General features: G+C 44.3%; 1 protein-coding gene across 2 annotated transcripts; it reads left to right on the top strand.

The window, feature by feature from the left end:
* The first annotated feature begins 2,292 nt into the window (after window positions 1-2,292).
* Window positions 2,293-22,438, top strand: LOC139388710 (gelsolin-like). Of its 2 annotated transcripts, XM_071135562.1 has the most exons (18): window positions 2,293-2,439; window positions 8,060-8,257; window positions 8,727-8,881; window positions 9,374-9,535; window positions 9,919-10,068; window positions 10,242-10,331; window positions 10,466-10,598; window positions 10,966-11,270; window positions 11,594-11,727; window positions 11,824-11,914; window positions 12,119-12,145; window positions 13,685-13,855; window positions 13,976-14,150; window positions 14,251-14,378; window positions 14,459-14,536; window positions 20,541-20,601; window positions 20,797-21,973; window positions 22,068-22,438. In XM_071135562.1, exons 2-17 carry the CDS (start codon window positions 8,065-8,067, stop codon window positions 20,964-20,966), a joined length of 2,223 nt encoding a protein of 740 aa, XP_070991663.1. In that variant the 5' UTR covers window positions 2,293-2,439; window positions 8,060-8,064; the 3' UTR covers window positions 20,967-21,973; window positions 22,068-22,438. The 2 variants fall into 2 exon arrangements, with proteins under 2 accessions (XP_070991663.1, XP_070991664.1); XM_071135563.1 differs by lacking the exon at window positions 12,119-12,145 and having other exon boundaries at window positions 20,797-22,438.
* The last annotated feature ends 1,648 nt before the right edge of the window (window positions 22,439-24,086 follow it).

The raw sequence follows: 24,086 nt of genomic DNA, 5'->3' as shown, positions 1-24,086 counted from the left end.
TCATATAACAATTCAAACCGCAAACAAATACCACCAAAACTACACCTATAGGAATATCTCAAACACCCTTTTACCTGACTTGGCGTTCTAGCTGCCGTCTGGAATGGTAGTCTTCCAAAGTTAACACTTTCCTTCTAGTTTATCCTAAATGAAGCTATTTGTACAGTCGTGGCCAAAAGTTTTGAAAAAGACACAAATATGAATTTTCACAAAGTTTGCTTCTTCAGTGTATTTTAGAAATTTTTGTCAGATGTTACTATGGAATACTGAAGTATAATTACATGCATTTCATAAGTGTCAAAGGCTTTTATTGACAACTACATGAAGTTGATGCAAAGAGTCAATATTTGCAGTGTTGCCCCTTCTTTTTCAAGACCTCTGCAATCCGCCCTGGCATGCTGTCAATTAACTTCTGGGCCACATCCTGACTGATGGCAGCCCATTCTTGCATAATCAATGCTCAGAGTTTGTCAGAATTTGTGGGGCTTTGTTTGTCCACCCGCCTCTTGAGGATTGACCACAAGTTCTCAATGGGATTAAGATCTGGGGAGTTTCCTGGCCATGGACCCAAAATATCAATGTTTTGTTCCCCAAGCCACTTAGTTATCACTTTTGCCTTATGGCAAGGTGCTCTGTCATGCTGGAAAAGGCCTTGTTCGTCACAAACTGTTCCTGGATGGTTGGGAGAAGTTGCTCTCGGAGGATGTGTTGGCACCATTCCTTATTCATGGCTGTGTTCTTAGGCAAAATTGTGAGTGAGCCCACTCCCTTGGCTGAGAAGCAACCCCACACATGAATGGCCTCAGGATGCTTTACTGTTGGCATGACACAGGACTGATGGTAGCGCCCACCTTGTCTTCTCCGGACAAGCTATTTTCTGGATTAACCAAGCAATCGGAAAGGGGATTCATCAGAGAGAATGACTTTACCCCAGTCCTCAGCAAGTCCAATCCCTGTACCTTTTGCAGAATATCAGTCGGTCCCTGATGTTTTTCCTGGAGAGAAGTGGCGTCTTCTTGACATCAGGCCATCCTCCAAAAGTCTTCGCCTCACTGTGCGTGCAGATGCACTCACACCTGCCGGCTGCCATTCATGAGCAAGCTCTGTACTGGTGGTGCCTTTAGGAGATGGTCCTGGCGCTTGCTGGACCTTCTTGGGCGCCCTGAAGCCTTCTTCACAACAATAGAACCGCTTTCCTTGAAGTTCTTGATGATCCGATAAATGGTTGATTTAGGTGCAATCTTACTGGCAGCAATATCCTTGCCTGTGAAGCTCTTTTTGTGCAAAGCAATGATGACGGCACATGTTTCCTTGAAGGTAACCATGGTTGACAGAGGAAGAACAATGATTCCAAGCACCACCCTCCTTTTGCAGCTTCCGGTCTGTTATTCGAACTCAATCAGCATGACAGAGTGATCTCCAGCCTTGTCCTCGTCAACACACACCTGTGTTAACGAGAGAATCACTGACATGATGTCAGTTGGTCCTTCTGTGGCAGGGCTGAAATGCAGTGGAAATGTTTTTGGGGTATTCAGTTCATTTGCATGGCTAAGATGGACTTTGCAATTCATCTGATCACTCTTCATAACATTCTGGAGTATATGCAAATTACCATCATACAAACTAAGGCAACAGACTTTGAGAAAATTTATATTTGTGTTATTCTCAAAACTTCTGGCCACGACTGTACTTTAGTTTTCTGAGTCTACTTTAGCCTTACCAGCAGATGGTGCCATGGTCTCTCCAACAGGCAGACTTCACTGGCCTTCATAATGACTCTCCAACAGGCAGACTTCACTGGCCTTCATAATGACTCTCCAACAGGCAGACTTCACTGGCCTTCATAATGACTCTCCAACAGGCAGACTTCACTGGCCTTCATAATGACTCTCCAACAGTGAAGAGGTATTTTTATTTTATTTTTATTGTGCCTTTATTTACGAAGGCAAGTCAGTTAAGAACAAATTATTAATTCTTATTTACAATGACGGCCTAGGTAAATCAAAAGGGGATATTTGATTTTTTTTATCAAAGTGTCATCAAAATAAACTGCAACATAAGCTAATCGTTTTTCTGTGTTTTATGGCCACGTTTGGATGCATAACACTGAGAAAAAGAGGGGTCATTTTAATTATGTGCTTTCAAACAATCCATTAAAAACAGAGAATCTGCAAGACGCAGCTGTAATAGTCAACCATCATGCTGCGTTGTCATCTTTCGTTGTCATCCAGACAAGGCGGGGTTAAATGCCAGGTTACTCCATTTGTAGGTGGGGGAGGCCCTGTTAATGACATAGAGGGGAGTTGCCCGGGCTAGACCAGACGCACCAATACACCCTGCCAAGCAACATAGTCCTGTCGAAATAAAAAAAACTCTCCTGTCCCGCATCACCAAAATACCCGCCGCGGCCTAGAAAACGTCTAAATCAGACAGCATAAGGTAAGAAATGCCATTTTTAATGTTAGACATTGTGGAGCGCCACTCCGCTGCCTTTGTTACAATGACACGTCAAGTCATTGCAGCAATGTATAAGCCATTTAAAGCTCTGATTTAACCAGAACCGGACCGTTATATTCTTTCTATTATCATTATTGGCTGCGTAGACATTGTGGACCGCCCCTCCAGTGCCTTTGTTACAATGACGCTTCAAATCAATGCAGAAATGTAGAAGCCTTTTAAAGCTTTGTTTTAACCAGAACCGGACCTTTATATTCTTTCGATTATCATTATAGGCTACGAGATATATTCTGAAAACCAAATTTGCAGTCAGTTCTATACTACCTGGGATGTTTCGTTGGTTGGACACTATTTGCAGCAACTTTACGTGGGGGGGGGGGGTCGAGTATTTTTTTTCCCCCCTTCTGTTTATGGGACCTCTATTTCGTCAATGTTGCTTTGTTGTTGGTAAATGTGCGTAATTGGAGTAAAACAGCCATCGTTATGAATGACCAAATGTTAACATAGACACAATTATTTAAATTGAGCATTGCCATATCATGATATCTAAGGATGCCATATATGGACAGAGACGAGAAAACGTGGATTTAAAACTTAGGAAAAGCAAAGACGTTTGCCAAAAAAAGAGAACAAAAAGAAAAGCACGTCAAACTCAGGTCGGATTATATTTCCACGCACAATATATTTGATAACACCATTATTATATTAAGTATGCTATACGTTCATGCTGCCCCTGTAGTGTAAAGTAAACTATACTTTAAGAAAAAGTTTTATTTATATTTGTATAGACATTTTATATGTACAAATTCTAGAAAGATTTTCTTCTTACATTATTTCTGGTCACTTTTCATTTTGGAATATCAAAATATTCCTCTTGTTAATGTATATTGTTGAAAAGGCTGAGATAGGGCGTGTCAATCAAATGCCGCACATTGCCCATTTGTTTAGGCCTACTGGGCATATCCCATCAACAGCTGGGCATTCTCCTATCTTTAAATGGACTTCGTAGACACCATAGTAACACTCACAACTCTAAAAACTGTTTTTGCGTGTGTGAGACAGAGCACTCTGGCACTCAGTCAGCAGGGGAATTGTTGTGTCTAAATCTTACACGCACAGCTGTGAGAGGGCCCAGACCAAGGCCAGCTGTCTGACACCACAGATTTCAGCAAACCTAATCCCCATGTGACTCACTTTATCAAACTTTATTCCACTGTTAGCTGGAACAATAACCAATCATTAGTGTGTGTGTTTATCTGTGTGTGTTGATTATTTTATCCGAGAGAGAGAGAGACCAGTATGTAATATGTGTAGCATGAATGTTTGTGTGTGTGGATGAGTGGATATCTGAAGGAGAGGCCTGAGGGAGGAGCCTGAGTGGAGAAACTGAGTCACCCCTGAATCCTCCACTAAGTGCTGAGAAATGTATCTTGCAAACAGAATTTTAGATTATCAATGCATTATGCATTGATTTGATAACGTAACCCTTGAACTCTAAGATCTGATCGATGAGCAAAAATTAGGGAACATCCAAACAGAAAAATTCTAAAACATCCTCTCTCCTCATTTGTTCAATGTAATCAGTCACACGATTGGTTTATAGAAACAGCTATCAGTTCAATGCAGTGGATCAAATCCAGCATCCCCCTTCCCAGTTTGAAGGCTTTGCACCAGCCAACCCAGAAGCTTTTCTTCAGTTCATCTGATACTGAGGAAAGGGCTGGTTCACGGGGGAGGGGTGCACCATATGCAGGCCAGCAGCAAGTCTCTGGGGGTGAGAATCCTGGAATGACTGACTCACTTTTACGTGGTTGTGGAGAAGAGGGAGGGGTTATGACTTGCTGAGGTCCTGAGATTTTGCACGGAGTAACACAGTCTCTTTTTCCCATGTGCCAATGAGGCTGAGACCAGCAGTCACATGACCTGTTCTATTTATACTCCCTCCTGTGGGGTGTGGAGTCTACTAAACTACCCCCTCTGGGTCTCTGGCCAGAACACAGAGCAGATTATCATTAGAGAAGTGAGTGAGTATAGCTTGTGTTGAAACATACCATGCACATAGTAACCTCTGCTAGTATAGCCTAGCTAGCAGTGGCATAGATAATTCAATTCTTTAATCATACTGTATTTTGCACAATAGTAATTCAAATATTTTTTTCAGAATATTGACAATCTTAAGGGGGTTAGCCATCAGTGACTGAGTTGAGAACATACTCAAAACAGCCCCAGACCATTATTCCTCCTCCACCAAACTTTACAGTTGGCACTACGCATTGGGGCAGATAGCGTTCTCCTGGCATACGCCAAACCCAGATTTGTCCATCAGACTGCCAGATGGTGAAGCATGATTCATCACCCCAGAGAACACGTTTCCACAGCTCCAGAATCCAATGGGGGCGAGATTTACACTGCTCCAGCCGACGCTTGGTATTGCCCATGGTGATCTTAGGCTTGTGTACGACTGCTCGACATACACAACAGTTCTTGTGCTTCCAGAGGCAGTTTGGTCCCGTTCTGTGAGCTTGTGTGGCCTACTACTTTGGTGACGTTTCCACATCGCAATAACAGCACATACAGTTAACCTGGGCAGCTCTAGCAGGGCAGAAATTTGATGAACTGACTTGATGGTGGCATCCTATGATGGTGCCACATTGAAAGTCACTGAGCTCTGCAGTAAGGCTACTGCCAATGTTTGTCTATGGCTGTGTGCTCGATTATTGTTATTTTTGTATTTAACCCTTGATCTTATCTCATCGCTGCGAAGGTCGAGTCATGCGTCCTCCGAAACATGACCCGCCAAACCCCGGTTCTTAACACCCGCCCACTTAACCCGAAAGCCAGCCGCACCAATGTGTCCGAGTAAACATCGTTCAACTGATGAACCGAGGTCAGCCTGCAGGCGCCCAGCCCTCCACAAGGAGTCGCTAGAGGGCGATGAGCCAAGTAAATCTCCCCTGGCCAAACCTTCCCCTAAACCAGATGATGCTGGGCCAATTGTGCACCACCCTATGCGACTCCGGATCACGGTGGGTTGTGATATAGCCTGGGATCGAACCTGGGTTTGTAGTCATGCCTCATTTGCAGGGGTGTCCACATACCTTTGTGTATATAGTGTATTTCTGCTTCTAAAAATAAAAGTTCAATATAAACAGTATGGAAAATTATTTATTTAAAAATCTCCAATAAAAACAACCATTCTATCAGATCTTTCAGCTCTCTAACAGAGTTGACGTTAGAAATCAATTTGATGAAGTCAGCAAAATGTAACCTATTTGAACCAAAATGTATATTCTATTGTAATCTATCAGGCAGATGGAATTGACAGTTTGTGGTTGTGACCATAGTGATTCCAATATTGTTTGTTTAAAGCTATCAAAAGTAGAGAACTTTATAGACCATGAGTGGTCTTGTTGCACTACATGTAATGAGGACATGAATAATGGGTCCTTATGCTATAGATGACCCTGCTCATCCGTGATTCATTTAGGATTTTTGACAAATCTGACAGATTCTTTTAGCAATCCCAGTTTTTAGAGAAATATTGTTTAAAGGCACATAGGGCTATTGCAAGAAACTACATCAAATCATGTTTAAGTTAATATCCATTATTTCCGGTTTTTAGAATGTTTTGTTTGGAGAGTTTGAAATTGGCATCCTTTGGTCCGGACAAAGGCATTTCCAGGCATAGTGCCTACACGGAAATTAATAATATTGAAAGTATTTAGAAAATTCCCAAAACAAATATTTTTCTCATAAGATTCCCCTTAATGTAAATGATAAGCTCAAATAATGCAACAAAATAAAAAAATATATACTATAAAAACAAAGTTTCCCTGCTGAACAAGGATTGTCCCAACTTTCAAGAATCCCTGAGCTCCTGCTATTCTACACATTTTGCCATGAGGAATTTCCCGCAATGCAAATATATGGAGGCATGGAAACACAGTGAGCTGCAGCTGTTGTTCTCTCTATTACCAGGTCTTCATGTCAGAAAAGAGAGAATAAAAATAATGTGTGGCTGTTTGTGAAATAAGTCAAAGGTTTAAAAGAGGAGAAGAGACCGAAGAAAAAGGAACCCCAGATTCTTCGGGTCAGGGTTGCATGAATTTTGAACCAACGACTTCTCTCTCCCAAACAAGGTCACGAGCGGATTCTTTCCATGGTTGTGGCCAGTGGGCTGTCAAGAAGAATGGCAAGGCCTGCTCTGATGCTGACGGTTAGTCATACAAACTGAGAAGGAGCCTGCTCAAACCGCAGTCTTTTTCTAAATAAATGAGTTGGAGTCTAGAGTCGACAGGAACGCAGATTGACCGCGGTGCAGAAAACGCTGTGTTTTTAGAAGCTGTGTTCTCTCTAGAACACCGCCTTATTTAGGTGCACAGAACAGCCTGTGTAAGCTGTCTGGAACGTTAAGTGTGGATCTAATTGATTCAGGGCGTGTTATGCTGTGTGGATGTGGGCCTACAGTAATAGTCATTTTAAGTGTTCTTCTTTAACTGTTGTGTTTTAGAAAATGGATGAAGTCACCACTTATCTTGATTGGTCACTGCTTACGAAAGATGAAAAAATATAGGATGTCTGACACTTTCCTCTCAGTGGGCAACAACTTACGGGTCTGGGTGCTATGGAAACAATGTGTGGCAGGGCTGTTGTACAGGAACCAACTGAGGCATGATTGCCTGGCAGCTAGACAACTGGCAGACATTTTGGAAATGCTTTTCTATGGTCATTATAGTGACCTGCAAAGAGGATAGGAGGAAGGAGTTGTCTGCCAGTTAGATATCAACAGGATATACTGCTAATGTCTTCAAAATCTAACAAATGGCCACATGCCAAAATTACCTCAAGTACAGTAGGTGGTAATCTCACTGAGCGTAGGCACCCACTTGAAGCTTTTAATAGAGCTCCTCTTGACTTTTTTGTTTCTGATATGAATGAAGTGTGAAATTTGTGGACCAGTCTCATTGGGCTGTGTGTGTGCACTGTGCTGTAGTTCATCTTCGGTCTCTCCTGGGGAGTCTCCCCTCTCTTCTCTACACACACTCATCCTGCAGTGGAGGCTGCTGAGGGGAGGATGGCTCATAATAATGTCTGGAACAACGCAAATGGAATGGCATCAAACCATGTGTTTGATGTATTTGATACCAATGCACTTATTCCACTCCAGCCATTACCACAAGCCCGTCCTCCCCAATTAAGGTGCCACCAGCGTCCTATATCGTCCTGTGGTGGCACCAGTGCTGGGGCTGTCTGTTCCAAACTGAGTCACAGCACTTCCTGTTCAGAGAGAGAAGGAAACACCCAGAGCACAGGGCATCAATGAGTCATTACACCAACTGGACATTAATAACTCACTACTTGAAACGTTATATCCATGGCAACATCTCTGAGTAAAGGGAGTGGCTCCCCTCTGCAAACTATACCCACAAATACTAAAGATTGACGTTTATTGTTTTTCACTAGATCAATTTTGAAAGAGTCCTCACAGAATAACCCATTTCTCTTAGCAGTAACTGTCAAATCCTAACTATAATTGGTTAACAACGATCTTCCATACATCATCCATACCTTCTAACCCAGTGTGTGTGATTTCTCCATGCAGGCAGCATGGTGTACCATCCTGAGTTTGAGAAGGCTGGCCAACAGGCGGGCCTGCAGGTGTGGAGGATTGAGAAGTTTGACCTGGTGGCCGTGCCAGAGAACCTGTATGGAAGCTTCTACACGGGAGATGCCTACCTGGTCCTCAACACCATCAAGCAGCGCTCCGGGAACCTGCAGTATGACCTGCACTTCTGGCTGGGTGAGGACAGAACCAGGAGCAGGATGGGTTGCATTACAAAGCCTGGTGGATATGATTGAGGTCATAGAAATATAATTACTAGAACGGGAATTTTTCTTGATGTCAATGTACTGTGATGGGTGGCCCGGCGGCCATATTGAGTTTAATTCTATCTCTATGATTGATGTACACTGGCAGAGTGCTGAGTCAGGCCCGTTTTATTGTATTGATCATGACTACTTTTAGGTAGCCTGTTAGATTGAACCTTAGTACATTTCCCATAACATTCTGCTAAGTGAGTGATGCCCAAACTAGGTTAATTCCTTGTACCGGTATGTATCAATTGGGTTTTGCTTTAGGGAAATAGTAATCGGTGACATCTGTGAAATCTAGCAGACTAAGCAGCCATTGGGGGTTGGGCCTCCATTGATAGACCTGAGAGCAAAATGTTGTAATTCAGTGTGTAACATCTGTGGTTTCTCTGCTCCAGGCGATTTCTGCACCCAGGATGAGAGTGGAGCAGCAGCCATCTTCACAGTCCAGATGGATGACTATCTGGGGGGTAAACCCATCCAGTACCGTGAGGTCCAGGGACATGAGTCCAAAGTATTCCTGGGTTACTTCAAGGCTGGACTGAAGTACTTGGTGAGATATTATTTGAGATCATTTTCTTTTGCCATTATTGCTACAATCCTGTCCATGATACATGATATTGCATTCATACCTCAGGCAGGGTTATTGTTATGCACTATGCAGTAGTCTATACCTGAATGGTTATGGAGTAACCAACCTAATCAACCTTTTAATGGGAATAAAGTATAAAGTATTCCTCCATACAATTCATAGAAATTGGAATTGTATGGCGAAATGTGTTCTAGAAATGTGAATGATTCCATTAAATGTTTTTTTAAATTAATTTAACCTTTATTTACCTAGGCAAGTCAGTTAAGAACACATTCTTACTTACAATGACGGCCTACCGGGGAACAGTGGGTTAACTGCCTTGTTCAGGTGCAGATCGAAAGATTTTTACCTTGTCAGGGATTTGATCCAGCAACCTTTCGGTTTCTGGCCCAACACTCTAACCACTAGGCTACCTGCATAATAACTGTACCATATCATTTGTCACTGTTTTAGAAAGGAGGTGTGGCATCTGGGTTCAAACATGTGGTCACCAACGAGGTGGTTATGCAGCGGGTGCTGCAGGTCAAAGGTCGCCGTGTTGTCAGGGCAACAGAGGTGCCTGTCAGCTGGGACAGCTTCAACCAGGGAGACTGCTTCATCCTGGACCTGGGAAGCGTGAGTTACCATCAGCCTGAGGGAGACAGGGGGACTTTTAAGTTTCATATAGGACACAGCGTCATCAAACGTTGGTGTCACATTTAAATGATAAAACAGAGAAGCATGTACAATGTAAGTTTTATATCTTGCTTACAATAAAATATAAACATTTAATAGAGAGATTGTACTTGAAATTCTTGCCAACTAATTCCTGGTCGATGCTGACCACATAATAATCATAATAAATCAATCATAATACATGGGATTTTATGCGCCTTTCAAAAAAACAAGAACACCGTACATCAAAGAGTATAAAACAAAACAAGAATAATCAAATAAAATGAATAAAAGCTCCTTAGCTTATTCCTCTTTGTGTTGTGTATCCCTGTCTCCTCCCACAGGAGATCTACCAGTGGTGTGGCTCCCAGAGCAACCGCTTTGAGAAGCTGAAGGCCACCCAGGTTGCCAAGGGTATCCGTGACAACGAGCGCAGTGGGCGAGCCCGCGTGTACGTGTGTGACGAGGGGGCAGAGAGAGACAAGATGATAGAGGTGAGATCATAAACTACTAAAGAACAGAACTCTCTCTATGTCTGTGATTTGTTGACGTCCATTATGATGTTTAATGATGTATAATGGATGTTTGAATGAACTCCAGCTGTGGTAAAATTATTGTTTTCTTTTCTGAAGTATATCTAAAAGGGATTTTCTCTGTGCGTCTTCAGGTTCTGGGAGATAAATCAGACCTGCCTGAAGGATCCTCTGATGACATCAAAGCAGATGCCTCAAACAGGAAAATGGCCAAACTGTACAAGGTTGGAGAACAGTGAACAAACCACTGAAACGAACATCCAACTGGTCTAGTTGCATTATGAGGACTTTTCACATTCACCTGTGGCTATCAAGAGAAAAACACAACTCTTCTTCTGTCTCTCCTCATTTCCCCCAGGTGTCCAATGGCAGTGGAGACATGGCCATGTCCATGGTGGCAGCAGAGAACCCATTCTCCCAGAGTGCACTGGAGTCCAGCGACTGCTTCATCCTGGATCATGGCTCTGATGGCAAGATCTTCGTCTGGAAAGGTCTGTTGGGGTCACCCAACATCAAATATTATCATCAGCTGATTCAGCAAGTCAATTAAAGCACAATAGCTAGACTTGTTTTGGCATGGTATGGTTGCTTTCATGTCCATTTGGTAACACTTAAAGTGTAGCATTACAGACCACATTTAAAGAATGAGACATTGAACAGTGTCACATGAACTCCCTCCGAGATAATATGATGCAACTAGAAGGGGGTTCTTCTTTTAAAAGATAATGGTCCTCTGTTATCAACCATGCTGACAGTTATACGTAGATGTTGATTTTCAGTCATTAGAGTTTCTAAGTGGTTTAATTAATGAAACTTATTTTTTTGTATTTCTCTTCCCTCCCGCACACTCTCACCCAGGCAAAGAAGCCAACCTGGAGGAGCGTAAGGCAGCCATGAAAGCAGCAGATGAGTTCATCAAGAAGATGGGCTACCCCAAACACACCCAGGTGCAGATCCTGCCGGAGATGGGAGAGACGCCGCTCTTCAAGCAGTTCTTCAAGAACTGGCGTGACAAGGACCAGACGGAGGGTCTGGGTGTGGCCTATGTCTCCAACAGCATCGCCAAGATAGCGAAGGTGTCCTTCGATGCCGCCACGCTCCACGACTCCCCTGCCATGGCTGCCCAGCACGGCATGGTGGACGGGGGCGACGGAGAGAAGCAGGTGAGCGGACGAGAGGAGGGGCTGGAGCATGTGTAGACAGCAAGCCTTCCCATTAATCTTTCTTAAAGTAACTATGTATTGCTATTAGCAACTATCAACTTTACATAGTAGGTCTATTATACAGTAATTGCATTCTGTGAAGCAGTCATGTGTGGGTTTCAACCAGATGCAGTCAAAACAGGAAGGATATTAAATAGTAAAACAGATAGCAATCAAATGAGAGGGACATGATTATGCATGATACACACTGTATTTACATATACAGCTTTGTTTCAGTAGCCTGCCACAACTAGGGGTCACATCATGTGTATGTTCATGTACAGATCTGGCGTATTGAGGGATCAGACAAGGTGGAAGTGGACCCCTCCACACACGGACAATTCTATGGGGGAGACAGTTACATCATCCTCTACAACTATCACCATGGAGGACGCCAAGGGCACATTATCTACATGTGGTAAGATAGACATTAAAGTAGAATTAAAATGATGGAAAATAAACAGTAGAAACTATCATAAGAGATATTTTGCATGCTAACTGGAGTCTTTCTCAGGCAGGGAAGTGATTCTTCCCAGGACGAAATTGGTGCTTCAGCCATCTTGGCTGCCCAGTTGGACGATGAGCTTGGTGGTGGGCCTGTGCAGGTAATGAGTGGGTGTTTGTGAGTGGGTTTGTGTATGGAAGAAGTGGCTTTCTTTTCCCATCGCATATTCCTTTTTTCTATACTTTCCTCTTGGCCTCATCTGTATTCAGCCCAGTAACCTCCTTCCTTACCAGTGTGTCCGATCATTCTCCCTTTTCCTCCTCTCATTGCTTCCTGTCATTTCCTGACTCTTTGTTTTTTCCAGGTTGCTGGGGCTCCTATTACCACCCAGGTACCCCCCTCCTCTGCCAGGGCTGCATGACTCAGTACATAGCCCAGGCATGGGGGACTTAGAATCTGTGTATTTAACTGACATGGCTCAATGTGTTTACAGAGAAATCAAACAGGACATTCCAAAGCCATGTTTATGATGGAGTTCCCTTTGCCCTCCCTGATTCTGTTGCATTATCTATTTAACTAGGCAAGTCAGTTAGGAACAAATTCTTATTTACAACGATGGCCTACCCCGGCCAAACCCTCCCCTAATCCTGACGACGCTGGGCCTCTAGCACTGCGAAGCAGTGCCTCAGACCACTGCGCCGCTCACGACCACTCTGACACATACTACTGTTCCCAGATCAGCCTATTTTCTGGCCTGCAGTGGGGGGAAAGAGCTCTCTTGCTTGTCCTTAAGAACTTAGTTCTACTCAAGCATAGGTTATCGAGAGGCCAACAGTGATTCTAGGTTGTCTTGTATGCTGCAGTTCTTTATGATTTAACTAGATCATGCCTTGGCTCTGTATAAGGTTTGATGCTCTGGGAATGTCTGTGACCATCTCTTGCTGTGTGTCTGTCTGTGTGTCTGTCTATGCCTGTCAGTGTCTCACCCTCCTGTCTATATACAGTGTGAAAATGTTTGCCGTGCACTGCGTAGTTATGTTATTGATGTGTTTTAATGCATGACTAACAGTGATCCTAAGTTTGTGTAGAAGCCCACCAGGGTGAAAACTTCCATCACAAATCTGTTAATGTTCCAAGCAACTGTCCCTGAAGTCGAAACGCTGATGACACAGGTCATCTCCCATACATTTGTAACAGCATAATTCATAGTCATGCAAAATAAACAGCATTTAGACTAACTTAATGCATGGAAATAAGTTAGCACAATAAACATGGAACCTTGCCTCACAAGTTTTCAGTACAGAGGCTCCTTATTTCACTCAATATGCACCTAAGCTCTCTAACCCTCCGTCCAGCAGTCTCCAATTTTGGGAGAAAAAAAATCTGAAACTAGGCTTTGTGCAGGCCCACGCAGGTCCCAAACTTTCAGGAATGGTGTTGAGAGGAGAATAAACACACTCTTGAGTGACTGAACAGTGAGATAGCCACACAGTCCATCGGCCTGGGAGGGGAGAGAAGGCCCCCATTGTGCTGGGGGATGACGAGGCAAGCTGGCTGCATCCAGCAAACAGGACGCCCTGCTGTCAGACAGCTAGACATACAGACAGGCGCACAGTATGCTGGGAGATTAGGGTAGGGAGCGCCATGGAACACTTAACTCTGTCAGAGTTTTCCTACCCTGTTGTTGTTCAGAGCTCACTGATGCCACCCTGTGGGGTATTACTGTAGACGTATGCAAGTCTACAATTATATTCTTCCAAAGATCCACTGCTTCCTGATTTTCTCTACATTTGGTCTCAGAATTTCTTATTGCACAGACAATTATTTTTTTGAAATTATCCAGCATGAATCACCATGATTAACAATGTGTCCAACTGCTGTACATCACAACAGTATAGATGTTTGTTAAGTAGTTTGCTCTGTGGTCCAGGTGAGAGTAGTCCAGGGCAAGGAGCCAGCTCACCTCATGAGCCTGTTCAGGGGACAGCCCATGGTGGTGTACAAGGGAGGTACGTCCAGAGACGGGGGTCAGTCCGCTCCTGCAGAAACACGACTCTTCCAGGTGCGCTCCAACTCTGCAGGGTGCACAAGAGCTGTGGAGGTGAGTAACATGGCGATAGTGCCCTGTTTTTCTGAAATTAGCTACTCAACTGCACTATATTTAAATACATGACACTCGTGGTCATTTTCCACACACCATGTTTCATCCATCCACCTCTAGGTTGATGCTGTGTCCTCCAACCTGAACTCCAACGACACCTTCCTCCTGGTGACCCCAGCAGCCTCGTTCATGTGGGTGGGCCAGGGGGCCAGTGACACTGAGAAAAATGGCACCCAGCAGCTCTGTGACATTCTGGGGGTGTCCTCCTCAGAACTGTCTGAGGGTGGAGAGACTGGTATGTACTGTACATTGTGGCAATGAACATAGGCTTTTCTTTGCTCTGTGGCTGGCTGTAGCATGCCCTAACCAACTGCCTGCTGTGTGTCTCTGTGCAGATGACTACTGGGAGGCTCTGGGAGGGAAGGCAGCATACCGCACCTCCTCCAGACTGAGAAGCAAGGACAAGATGGACGCCCATCCACCCAGGCTCTTTGCCTGCTCCAACAAGACCGGAAACTTCATTGTGAGTCCCATATTATTACTTTCAGCCATTCGTGGTTAATTAACCTGGTCTTTCTAATGCTCCTGGTTTCCTCCACTCAGATTGAGGAGGTACCTGGGGAGATGACCCAAGAGGATCTGGCTACCGATGATGTCATGATCATGGACACGTGGGATCAGGTAGATACATTAGCATGTGGTATTTTCTAAGATGTGAATATGATTAAGTGTGGAGATGTATTAACAGTAACACAGTGGATAACAGATTCATTTTAATGTCACTTTAATAATGTTCTCATACTGTTTTACCCACTTCATGTGTATATACTGTATTCTAGTCAAGGTTCATCCTATATAACTACTGCTCTACACACCTTTTCTATTTATATAGTGTCCATCATTTCTATACATATACATACAGGTGTTTTTATTTTATTTCACCTTTATTTAACCAGGTAGGCCAGTTGAGAACAAATTCTCATTTACAACTGCGACCTGGCCAAGATAAAGCAAAGCAGTGCGACAAAAAACAACAACACAGAGTTACACATGGAATAAACAAACGTACAATCAATAACAATAGAAACATCTATTTACAGTGTGTACAAATGGAGTAAGGAGGTAAGGCAATAAATAGGCCATAGTAGCGAAGTAATTACAATTTAGCAAATTAACATTGGAGTGATAGATGAGCAGATGATGATGTGCAAGTAGTGTGCAAAAGAGCAAAAAAAAGTTAATAAAAACAATATTGAGATGAGGTAGGTAGTTGGATGGGCTATTTACAGATGGGTTGTGTACAGCTGCAGCGATCGGTAAGCTGCTCAGATAGCTGATCCTTAAAGTTAGTGAGGGAGATATAAGTCTCCAACTTAAGCGATTTTTGAAATTCGTTCCAGTCATTGGCAGCAGAGAACTGGAAGGAAAAGCAGCCAAAGGAGGTGTTGGCTTTGGGGATGACCAGTGAGATATAACTGGAGCGCATGCTACGGGTGGGCGTTGTTATGGTGACCAGAGAGCTGAGATAAGGCGGAGCTTTACCTAGCAAATCATTATAGATGACCTGGAGCCATTGGGTCTGGCGACGAATATGTAGCGAGGGCCAGCCGATGAGAGCATACAGGTCGCAGTGGTGGGTGGTATTTGGGGCATTGGTGACAAAACGGATAGCACTGTGATAGACTGAATCCAGTTTGCTGAGTAGAGTGTTGGAGGCTATTTTGTAAATGACATCACCGAAGTTGAGGATCGGTAGGATATTCAGTTTTACGAGGGTATTTTGGCAGCATGAGTGAAGGAGGCTTTGTTGCGAAATAGGAAGCCAATTGTAGATTTAATTTTGGATTGGAGATGCTTAATATGAGTCTGGAAGGAGAGCCTAGTCTAACCAGACACCTAGGTATTTGTAGTTGTCCACATATTCTAAGTCGGAACCGTCCAGAGTAGTGATGCTATTCGGGCGGGCAGCGATCAGTTGAAGAGCATGCATTTAGTTTTACTAGCTTTTAAGAGCAGTTGGAGGCCACGGAAGGAGTGTTGTATGCCATTGAAGCTCGTTTGGAGGTTTGTTAGTGTCCAAAGAAGGGCCAGATGTATACCGAATGGTATCGTCTGCGTAGAGGTGGATCAAGGAATCACCCGCAGCAAGAGCAACATCATTGATATATACATAGAAAAGAGTCGGCCCGAGAACCCTGTGGTACCCCATAGAGACTGCCAGAGGTCCGGACAACAGGCCCTCCGATTTGACACACTGAACTCTATCAAGAAGTAGTTGGTGAACCAGGCGAGGCAGTCATTTGAGAAACCAAGGCTGTTGAGTCTGCTGATAAGAATACGGTGATTGACAGAGTTGAAAGCCTTGGCCAGGTCGATGAAGACGGCTGCACAGTACTATCTTTTATCGATGGCAGTTATGATATCGTTTAGTACCTTGAGCGTGAGCTCGGAAACCAGATTGCACAACGGAGAAGGTACGGTGGGATTCGAAATGGTCAGTGATCTGTTTGCTACCTTGGCTTTCGGAGACTTTGGAAAGGCAGGGCCGGATGGATATAGGTCTGTAACAGTTTGGGTCTAGAGTGTCTCCCCTTTTGAAGAGGGGGATGACTGCGGCAGCTTTCCAATCTTTAGGAATCTCGGACGATGCGAAAGAGAGGTTGAACAGACTAGTAATAGGGGTTGCAACAATGGCGGAGGATAATTTTAGAAGGGTCCAGATTGTCTAGCCCAGCTGATTTGTACAGTTCCAGGTTTTGCAGCTCTTTCAGAACATCTGCTATCGGGATTTGGGTGAAGGAGAAGCTGGGGAGGCTTGGGTAAGTAGCTGCGGGTGGTGCGAAGCTGTTGGCCGGGGTTGGGGTAGCCAGGAGGAAAGCATGGCCAGTCGTAGAGAAATGCTTATTGAAATTCTCGATTATCGTGGATTTATTGGTGATAACAGTGTTTCCTAGCCTCAGTGCAGTGGGCAGCTGGGAGGAGGTGCTCTTATTCTCCATGGACTTTACAGTGTCCCAGAACCTTTTTGAGTTAGAGCTGCAGGATAAATATTTCTGTTTGAAAAAGATAGCCGTTGCTTTCCTAACTGACTGTGTGTATTGGTTCCTGACTTCCCTGAAAAGTTGCATATCGCGGGGACTATTCAATGCTAATGCAGTACACCACAGGATGTTTTTGTGCTGGTCTGGAGTGAACCAAGGGCTATATCTGTTCTTAGTTCTAATTTTTTTTTGAAAGGGGCATGTTTATTTAAGATGGTGAGGAAATTACTTTTAAAGAACAACCAGGCATCCTCTACTGACGGGATGAGGTCAATATCCTTCCAGGATACCCGGGCCAGGTCGATTAGAAAGGCCTGTTCGCTGGTCGTTCGATGGTCGTTTGACCGTGAACCCATAACGGATGCAGAGAATGAGGCAGTGATCGCTGAGATCCTGATTGAAAACAGCAGAGGTGTATTTGGAGGGCAGGTTGGTCAGAATAATATCTGAGGGTGCCCATTTTTACAGATTTAGGGTTGTACCTGGTGGGTTCCTTGATAATTTGTGTGAGATTGAGGGCATCTAGTTTAGATTGTAGAACGGCTGGGGTGTTAAGCATATCCCAGTTTAAGTCACTTAGCAGAACAAACTCTGAAGATAGATGGGGGGCAATCAATTCACATATGGTGTCCAGGGCACAGCTGGGAGCTGAGGGGGGTCTATAACAGGTGACAACAATGAGAGACTTATTTCTGTAAAGATTTATTTTTAAAATTAGAAGCTAGAACTGTTTGGGCATAGACCTGGAAAGTATGACACAACTCTGCAGGCTAACTCCTCCCCCTTTGGCAGTTCTATCTTGATGGAAAATGTTGTATTTGGGGATGTAAATCTCTCTAAACCTAGGTGACGATGAGAGAGGTTGCATCTCTGGAGGCACTAGTTATGAGTTCAACGCATGTGTGGGAGGTGGGACAAAATAGGTATCTGAGGCATGTTGAGTGGGGCTAGGGGCTCCACAGTAAAATAAAACAATGATAACTACTCTAACCAACAGTATACAAGGCATATTGACATTAGAGAGAGACATAAAGCGAGCCATAAAGCAATCACAGGTGTTGATTGGGAGAGCTAGCTAAGAAAACAACGGGTAAGACAGCAGCAGCTAATCAGCTAAGACAACAACAACAGGTAAAATGGCGATGAATGGGCAGAGAGGGTCAGTTAAACTACACACAGGGCCTGAGTTGGAGGCTGGGGCCGACAGATAAACAAAATGGAGGACTGTGATACATGAACAGTCCAGCAGGCATCAGCTATGTAGCCAGGTGATCATAGGGTCCAGTGAACAGCAATAGATGAAACAGGGAAGCCGTTAGGTAGTCGTTACTATGCTAGCAAGCAGGAGACACAGCATTCAAAAAGATAGCAGGCCGGGGCTAGCGGAAGCATCTTCACCTACGTCCGGCAAAGGCCGGTTGAGGGCACAACGGACGGAATTACGTTGGCAGACCAGTCGTGATGGATCGGCGGGGCTTCTTGTCGACAAAGGCCAATTTGCAAAAGAGGTATTGTAGCTGGAGTAATTTAGTTTGCTAGCCGGGCGATGTGCCTGGCTCGAGGCTAACTGGTGCTAGCTTCGTGACAAGGGTGTTAGCCACTATAGCCACCCGGTAGCAGCTAGCTAGCTGCGATGAGCCGATGCAAAGGTCCAGAACTTATGGCAGGAATCAGTGATGTAGTGGCTTCTAGTCGTGCTAGTGAAGAGTCCGGGAGGCATCAGCTGTGTAGCCGAGTGATCATAGGGTCCACTGAGCAGGCTGGGAGATGGGCCTGGCTCAAGGCTAGCTTTGGGGCTGGGCCACTCAGTAGCAGCTAGATAGCTGCGATGATCTGGAGTAATGGTCCAGAGCTTACAGCAGGAATCTGGTGATGTAGTATAAAAAAGCAGTCTGGTATGCTCAGGGTTGATATCGCGCTATGCAGACTGGCGGGTATTATCCAGGCTAAAAGTGGCTGGTGTCTGAGCTAAAGGTAAAGGCCGCTAGCAGTGGCTAACAATAACTAAATAGCTAGTAGCTAATTAGCTGGTTAGCATCTGATGGCTAGCTTCTGATGGAGGTTCTAGCTATAAGGTCTAAAAATAGCAGATCCGTATCACATTGGGTTGCCATTTAAAAATGGAAAAAGAGATTTAAATATATTTTAAAAAGACTGAAAAAATGTCATTTTTACCAGGTCATTTTTACCAGGTTTAAATGTATTTGGCTACGGTGTATGTAAACTTCCGTCTCGAGGGCCCTCTGATAACATCGACTCTTCTTGACCCGGGCAATTCCATGTGAGGTGTCCCCGGGAGCCACACTCAAAACACCTCCTTTGGTCTTCATCCACCTGGAGTCGGCGGCGGCAGGTCGACTCTCCCCCGTCTGTCTCTCCGCGGGTCTGCAGTCCTTTAGCCCGGCTGACTGTCAGATTGGGGAGTATGGTGGTGGGGTCAGCCTGCGTCTTGTTCAGCAGGGCCTCAGTATTCTGGTGCGTCTCCACGGCTCCCAAGAGGTCCTCCAAGGTCTGGGGCGCGCATAGGCTTGGTGCCCTCTTCATGTCATGAGATAACGCCCGTAAGAAGTGATCCATGACCACTTTGTTGATAACGGGGAGGTTGTACCCGTAGCAGCTGAGTACCTCCCTCGCTAACCGTAGTTAGCCTCCTGTTCGATGTTGAGGTAATAATATGTCTTATGGGCGTCTCCGGACAGGAGCGGTGCCAGCAGACTCACACACTTTGCCTTGGGCCATCCTTCCCGAAGTGCTGTCCATTCAAACGTGCAGAGGTAGGTCTTGAAGTGGTCATCTTCCATTAGCTTGATTAAACACTGACTGATTGGGATTCAATTCGGTCTGCGTTTCTCCTCGCAGCTTCCTGACTTCCTCAAGCGGGCTTCTGTAGACACGGTTCTTCCAGCGTTCGTTCCTGACTGTACTGTTGCACTTGTTGGGCCCGAACTAACTGAGCTATCAACTCGCCCATGCTGATACTGCGTAAATGTCAACCCTGGTCTGACCACTTTGTCAGATTTTCCCGCATTCTCCAACACTTGTGGCAGACCAAAGGGTTTGATCAAGACTTTTACACAGATCAGACACTGACATAAATGTGATAAACACCCTTGAAACTGATGTATTTTAAACAATAAAGGAAAAGAAAAGAAGCCAGTCTCCTCCAGGAGACCTCTTCTGGGTTACCACCTTCTGGGCTCTGGGGAATGCTGTCTACTCTGGTGTAGAACACTGAGCCTCTTGGTTCTAGAAGACCGTGAGCATGTCCATCCAGTAGCAACCTCTTACTACCTCCAACCCTCCCGTGTAGCTTGATGGGCCCCGTATGGCTGGTGAGCAATCAGCCCCTTGGTTACTCACCAGCCTCAATTAGTCTTGGCCGGAGGACCCGTCGAGATCTGGCACATCCAGCAGAGGGAGCCACCGCTGCGTGATGTAGACTCTCTGTCACCAGGCCTCGATGAGTCTCCCCCTGGTGGCTTGTCCACGGTACGCCACAGTATTGTTAGGTGTTACTGTTGGAGCTAGGAACATAAGCATTTCGCTACATCCGTGACAACATCTGCAAAATATATGTACACAACCAATTAAATTGATTTGAATTGCTGTACGTAGTCTAATGTAGGTTGAATATCCTCTTCTAGGTGTTTGTCTGGATCGGGAATGAAGCCCATGAAGAGGAGAAGACTGAGGCTATGGCCTCCGGTAAGTGAATATGGAAAACTGCTGAATTGAATTATTCATTCATTATCATCTAGACTGTTTTCCATAGAGAATGTACATGGCATGCTGCCTTTTGAGTGCATTACTCATGTCATGACCAAAATCATTTGATTGAGAAGTTTACCACTGGGAAAACTGCCCTCTATAGAACCCTCATTTAAACCCCTCCTCCCCTAGCTGTGCGTTACATTGAGTCGGACCCTGCCAACCGTGACCGCAGGACGCCCATCGTGAAGATCAAGCAAGGGTTCGAGCCACCCACGTTCACCGGCTGGTTCCTGGGCTGGGACCATGAGTACTGGACCAGCGACCCCCTGGAGCGTGCCATGGCTGAGCTGGAGCTCTGAACCCTCACCTTTAACCCTGCTGCCTGGCTCTACAACACACACTGAGCAGCTCCAGTCATGAGACTTTCAATGGTTGTACCCTTTATGCCCTGCCAACGTCCTTACCTCTGACTGCCAGTGGGAGAAGGAGGCTTTTTGGAATAAATAAAAAAATATATATTGAGAGAGTAGAACAGGCTTTCATACACCTGTTGAGCTGACACAGAGCACTGGTACACTATATTAATCTCTCCTGATAATACTTTATTAGCTTTTATACATATGCAAATAAGCATGTAAGTGACCAATAATAAGGGCTTAAATAGAACCGCAGGCTTAGATAAGGGAATCTGCATGGATATTTAAATATATTTTATGTGTGAGATATGCTATAAATTTATTTCTACAATGTCAGACTGTTTCTCGCTATTCAGAATCTTACAATTTCAACATGAAGAACTTAGCATATTACACTGAACAAAAATATAAACGCAACATGTAAAGTGTTGGTTCCATGTTTCATGAGAATGAAATAAAAGATACCAGAAATGTTGCATTCGCACAAAAAGCTGAGGAGTATTTCAGTCTGTAATAAAGCCCTTTTGTGGGGAAAAACTCATTCTGATTGGCTGGGCCTGGCTCCCAAGTGGGTGGGGCTATGCCCACCCATGGCTGCACCCCTGCCCAGAAATCCATAGATTAGGGCCTAATGAATTTATTTCAATTAACATTCCTTATATGAACTGTAACTCAGTAAAATCTTTGAAATTGTTGCATGTTGCGTTTATATTTTTGTTCAGTGTACAATCTTCTGAACCAGAGGCAGGGGGTAATGCAGTAAAACACTGCCAGACATAACCCCACCCAAGTAATATAACCATTGTAGCCTTAATCTATAATACTTCATGTTCAGTATGAAGTTACTCGTCAATGCAGCGGTTCTCTGCCATAATGGAAAGGAATGCAGCGGTTCTCTGCCATAATGGAAAGGAATGCAGCGGTTCTCTGCCATAATGGAAAGGAATGCAGCGGTTCTCTGCCATAATGGAAAGGAATGCAGTGGTTCTCTGCCATAATGGAAAGGAATGCAGTGGTTCTCTGCCATAATGGAAAGGAATGCAGGGGAGAGGGACTGAACCAGGCCAGTTTTGTTTTTATTTGGTGTGTCACAACAGGAGCACCCTTCATTTCTTTAAATTGTTTATTTATTTAACCTTTAACTAGGCAAGTCAGTTGAGAACAAATTATTATTTACAATGACGGCCTACCCACAACTGTCAATGGTTTTCTCAGGCCTTAGTGCTTCTATTCTAGGTGTCTCACTCCTCTCCTCACTGGTCAGTGCATGTTGGCCTGGCTCTGTCTGCAGCCTTACAATGTGGTTCTTCATCGGGAATCCAAAGCTTTGCTGCTATAACTCTCATTAGCCACCACATCACACCTGTCAATTGTTTTCCCCAATTGTTTCAATAAAAAACCCAATGTCACCGACACTAGATGTGTTGAGGGTTGTCTCCATCGTATACCATTTCAAGTGTGTATATACTTTTTATTTAAAGGTTGAATCATAGTGGAAAGAACACGCTACAGCTTTGAAGGTCACACTAACATACAAGTTCATGTTTTGTAGTACAGGTTAATGATGTGGATGTGAAAATATTAACTTGATATAGGGATGGGCGATATGGCCTAAAAGTAATATCTACATCTACTCATTTTTTTCAGAGGTTTGGACAATTCACAATATATATCTTGATATCTTGTTTTTCGCTAAACAAATTAAAAAAGGCCAAGACATAATTCTTAACGGAATTTTCTTCATTTAAAGAAAAAAATATACAAGGCCTCATGGCCTATTTGTGCAAAACAAATGAACAAACCCACACGCCTATTCTATTGTTTAGGAATGGTTGACCACTAGCTGTTGGAATATTTAATTTATATAATTAATTTAGTTCATTTGTTATAATTAAAAACAGCCTATGGTTATTTGCTATTGGATTGGCAGAATGACAACTACTAACACATTAGCCTACAGCTGGCCTGAACATAACTTTTTTGAATGCACTTTAATTATCCAATGTCACACTTACCGATGGCGAGGTGAAGCCTGTGCCCAAAGCACTGCAGTCCGGTCCAGTTGTTCAAGCGCAATGTTGTTGTTTTTTTGCTCCTGCTGTCAGTTGTCATGTACACCTGTTGGTCTTCGCTCATCTTCCACGATGCCAGAGTCGTTGAGATCCTGGGCCATTACTTCACCCGTATGATCATCGGGGAAGTTAGACGTCTGGAGGCAGACATTTCGCAATTTCCAGTGTTCATTGATATAGTGGACTGTCAAACTTCGGTACGGCTCTGACGTTCTGCTCGACCATAGATCGACTGTGGTGGAAAAATAAGAAACACTAGCCAGCTTCTCTGCGACTCTTTCGCCGGTAGCAGTGTATAATCGCGGCAGGGCTTCTTCCGTCAAATACCTACGGCTTGGAAGCTAATATTTGTGGTCAACTGTACTTATCAGCTTTTTAAAGCCTGACTTTTCTACTGTAAAGACTGAAACCATATATTTCGCCATGTAATAGGTCAATGCATCCATTCTCATTCCACCTCAAACATTTCTTGTCATAAGGGATTGCGTCTGAAAAGGTTTCGGCTATGGTAGCTTCTCTTTTAATTATTAAGACGTTTTGGGACTCAGGCGACTGGAATCATCATTGCGTAGTCTCACGCATTCCACCGTGTTTCAGTTGCAGGTGATGGAAGGGGTTGGTTGTGCTGCTGCTTTTCGTAGCAATTCTCTTTCGACACATTTTGCACAGGCCATTCGTTTGCTTAACATCAGACCTCTTAAACCCGAACCCCTTCCATATTACAGAAAAAACTATTGCTGCCCTTTTTGGGGATGATTTCATCCTCACGAGAGGCTGAGCTGGCTTCCTCACTATCCATGTTGGTGGAATTTTACCGCTAATACACCTCTCCGGCGTGGTTACAACTTGTGAAAGGCTGTCTAGGGCTGTGGTGGATAACCTCTGTGCACGTGTTGGCACGCAATTGGAACATAATTCGACATTGGGCTGACAGAAGAGACAGTGAGATGATTCGACATTGGGTTGACAGAAGAGACAGTGAGACGATTCG

Source organism: Oncorhynchus clarkii, chromosome 29, assembly GCF_045791955.1.
Source record: "Oncorhynchus clarkii lewisi isolate Uvic-CL-2024 chromosome 29, UVic_Ocla_1.0, whole genome shotgun sequence".
Taxonomy (NCBI): Eukaryota; Metazoa; Chordata; class Actinopteri; order Salmoniformes; family Salmonidae; genus Oncorhynchus; species Oncorhynchus clarkii.
Note: the sequence above shows the minus strand (reverse complement) of the source record. Positions and strands in the feature narration are given on the sequence as shown.

What these genes read in the sequence shown, in the direction of transcription:
- LOC139388710 (XM_071135562.1), top strand. Translation starts at nt 8,065, where the DNA reads ATGGTGTACCATCCTGAGTTTGAGAAGGCTGGCCAACAGGCGGGCCTG. An exon ending in AGAGAGACAAGATGATAGAG is followed by an intron (nt 10,069 to 10,241) that starts GTGAGATCATAA and finishes GTGCGTCTTCAG; the next exon opens with GTTCTGGGAGATAAATCAGA. An exon ending in TCATGGACACGTGGGATCAG is followed by an intron (nt 14,537 to 20,540) that starts GTAGATACATTA and finishes ATCCTCTTCTAG; the next exon opens with GTGTTTGTCTGGATCGGGAA.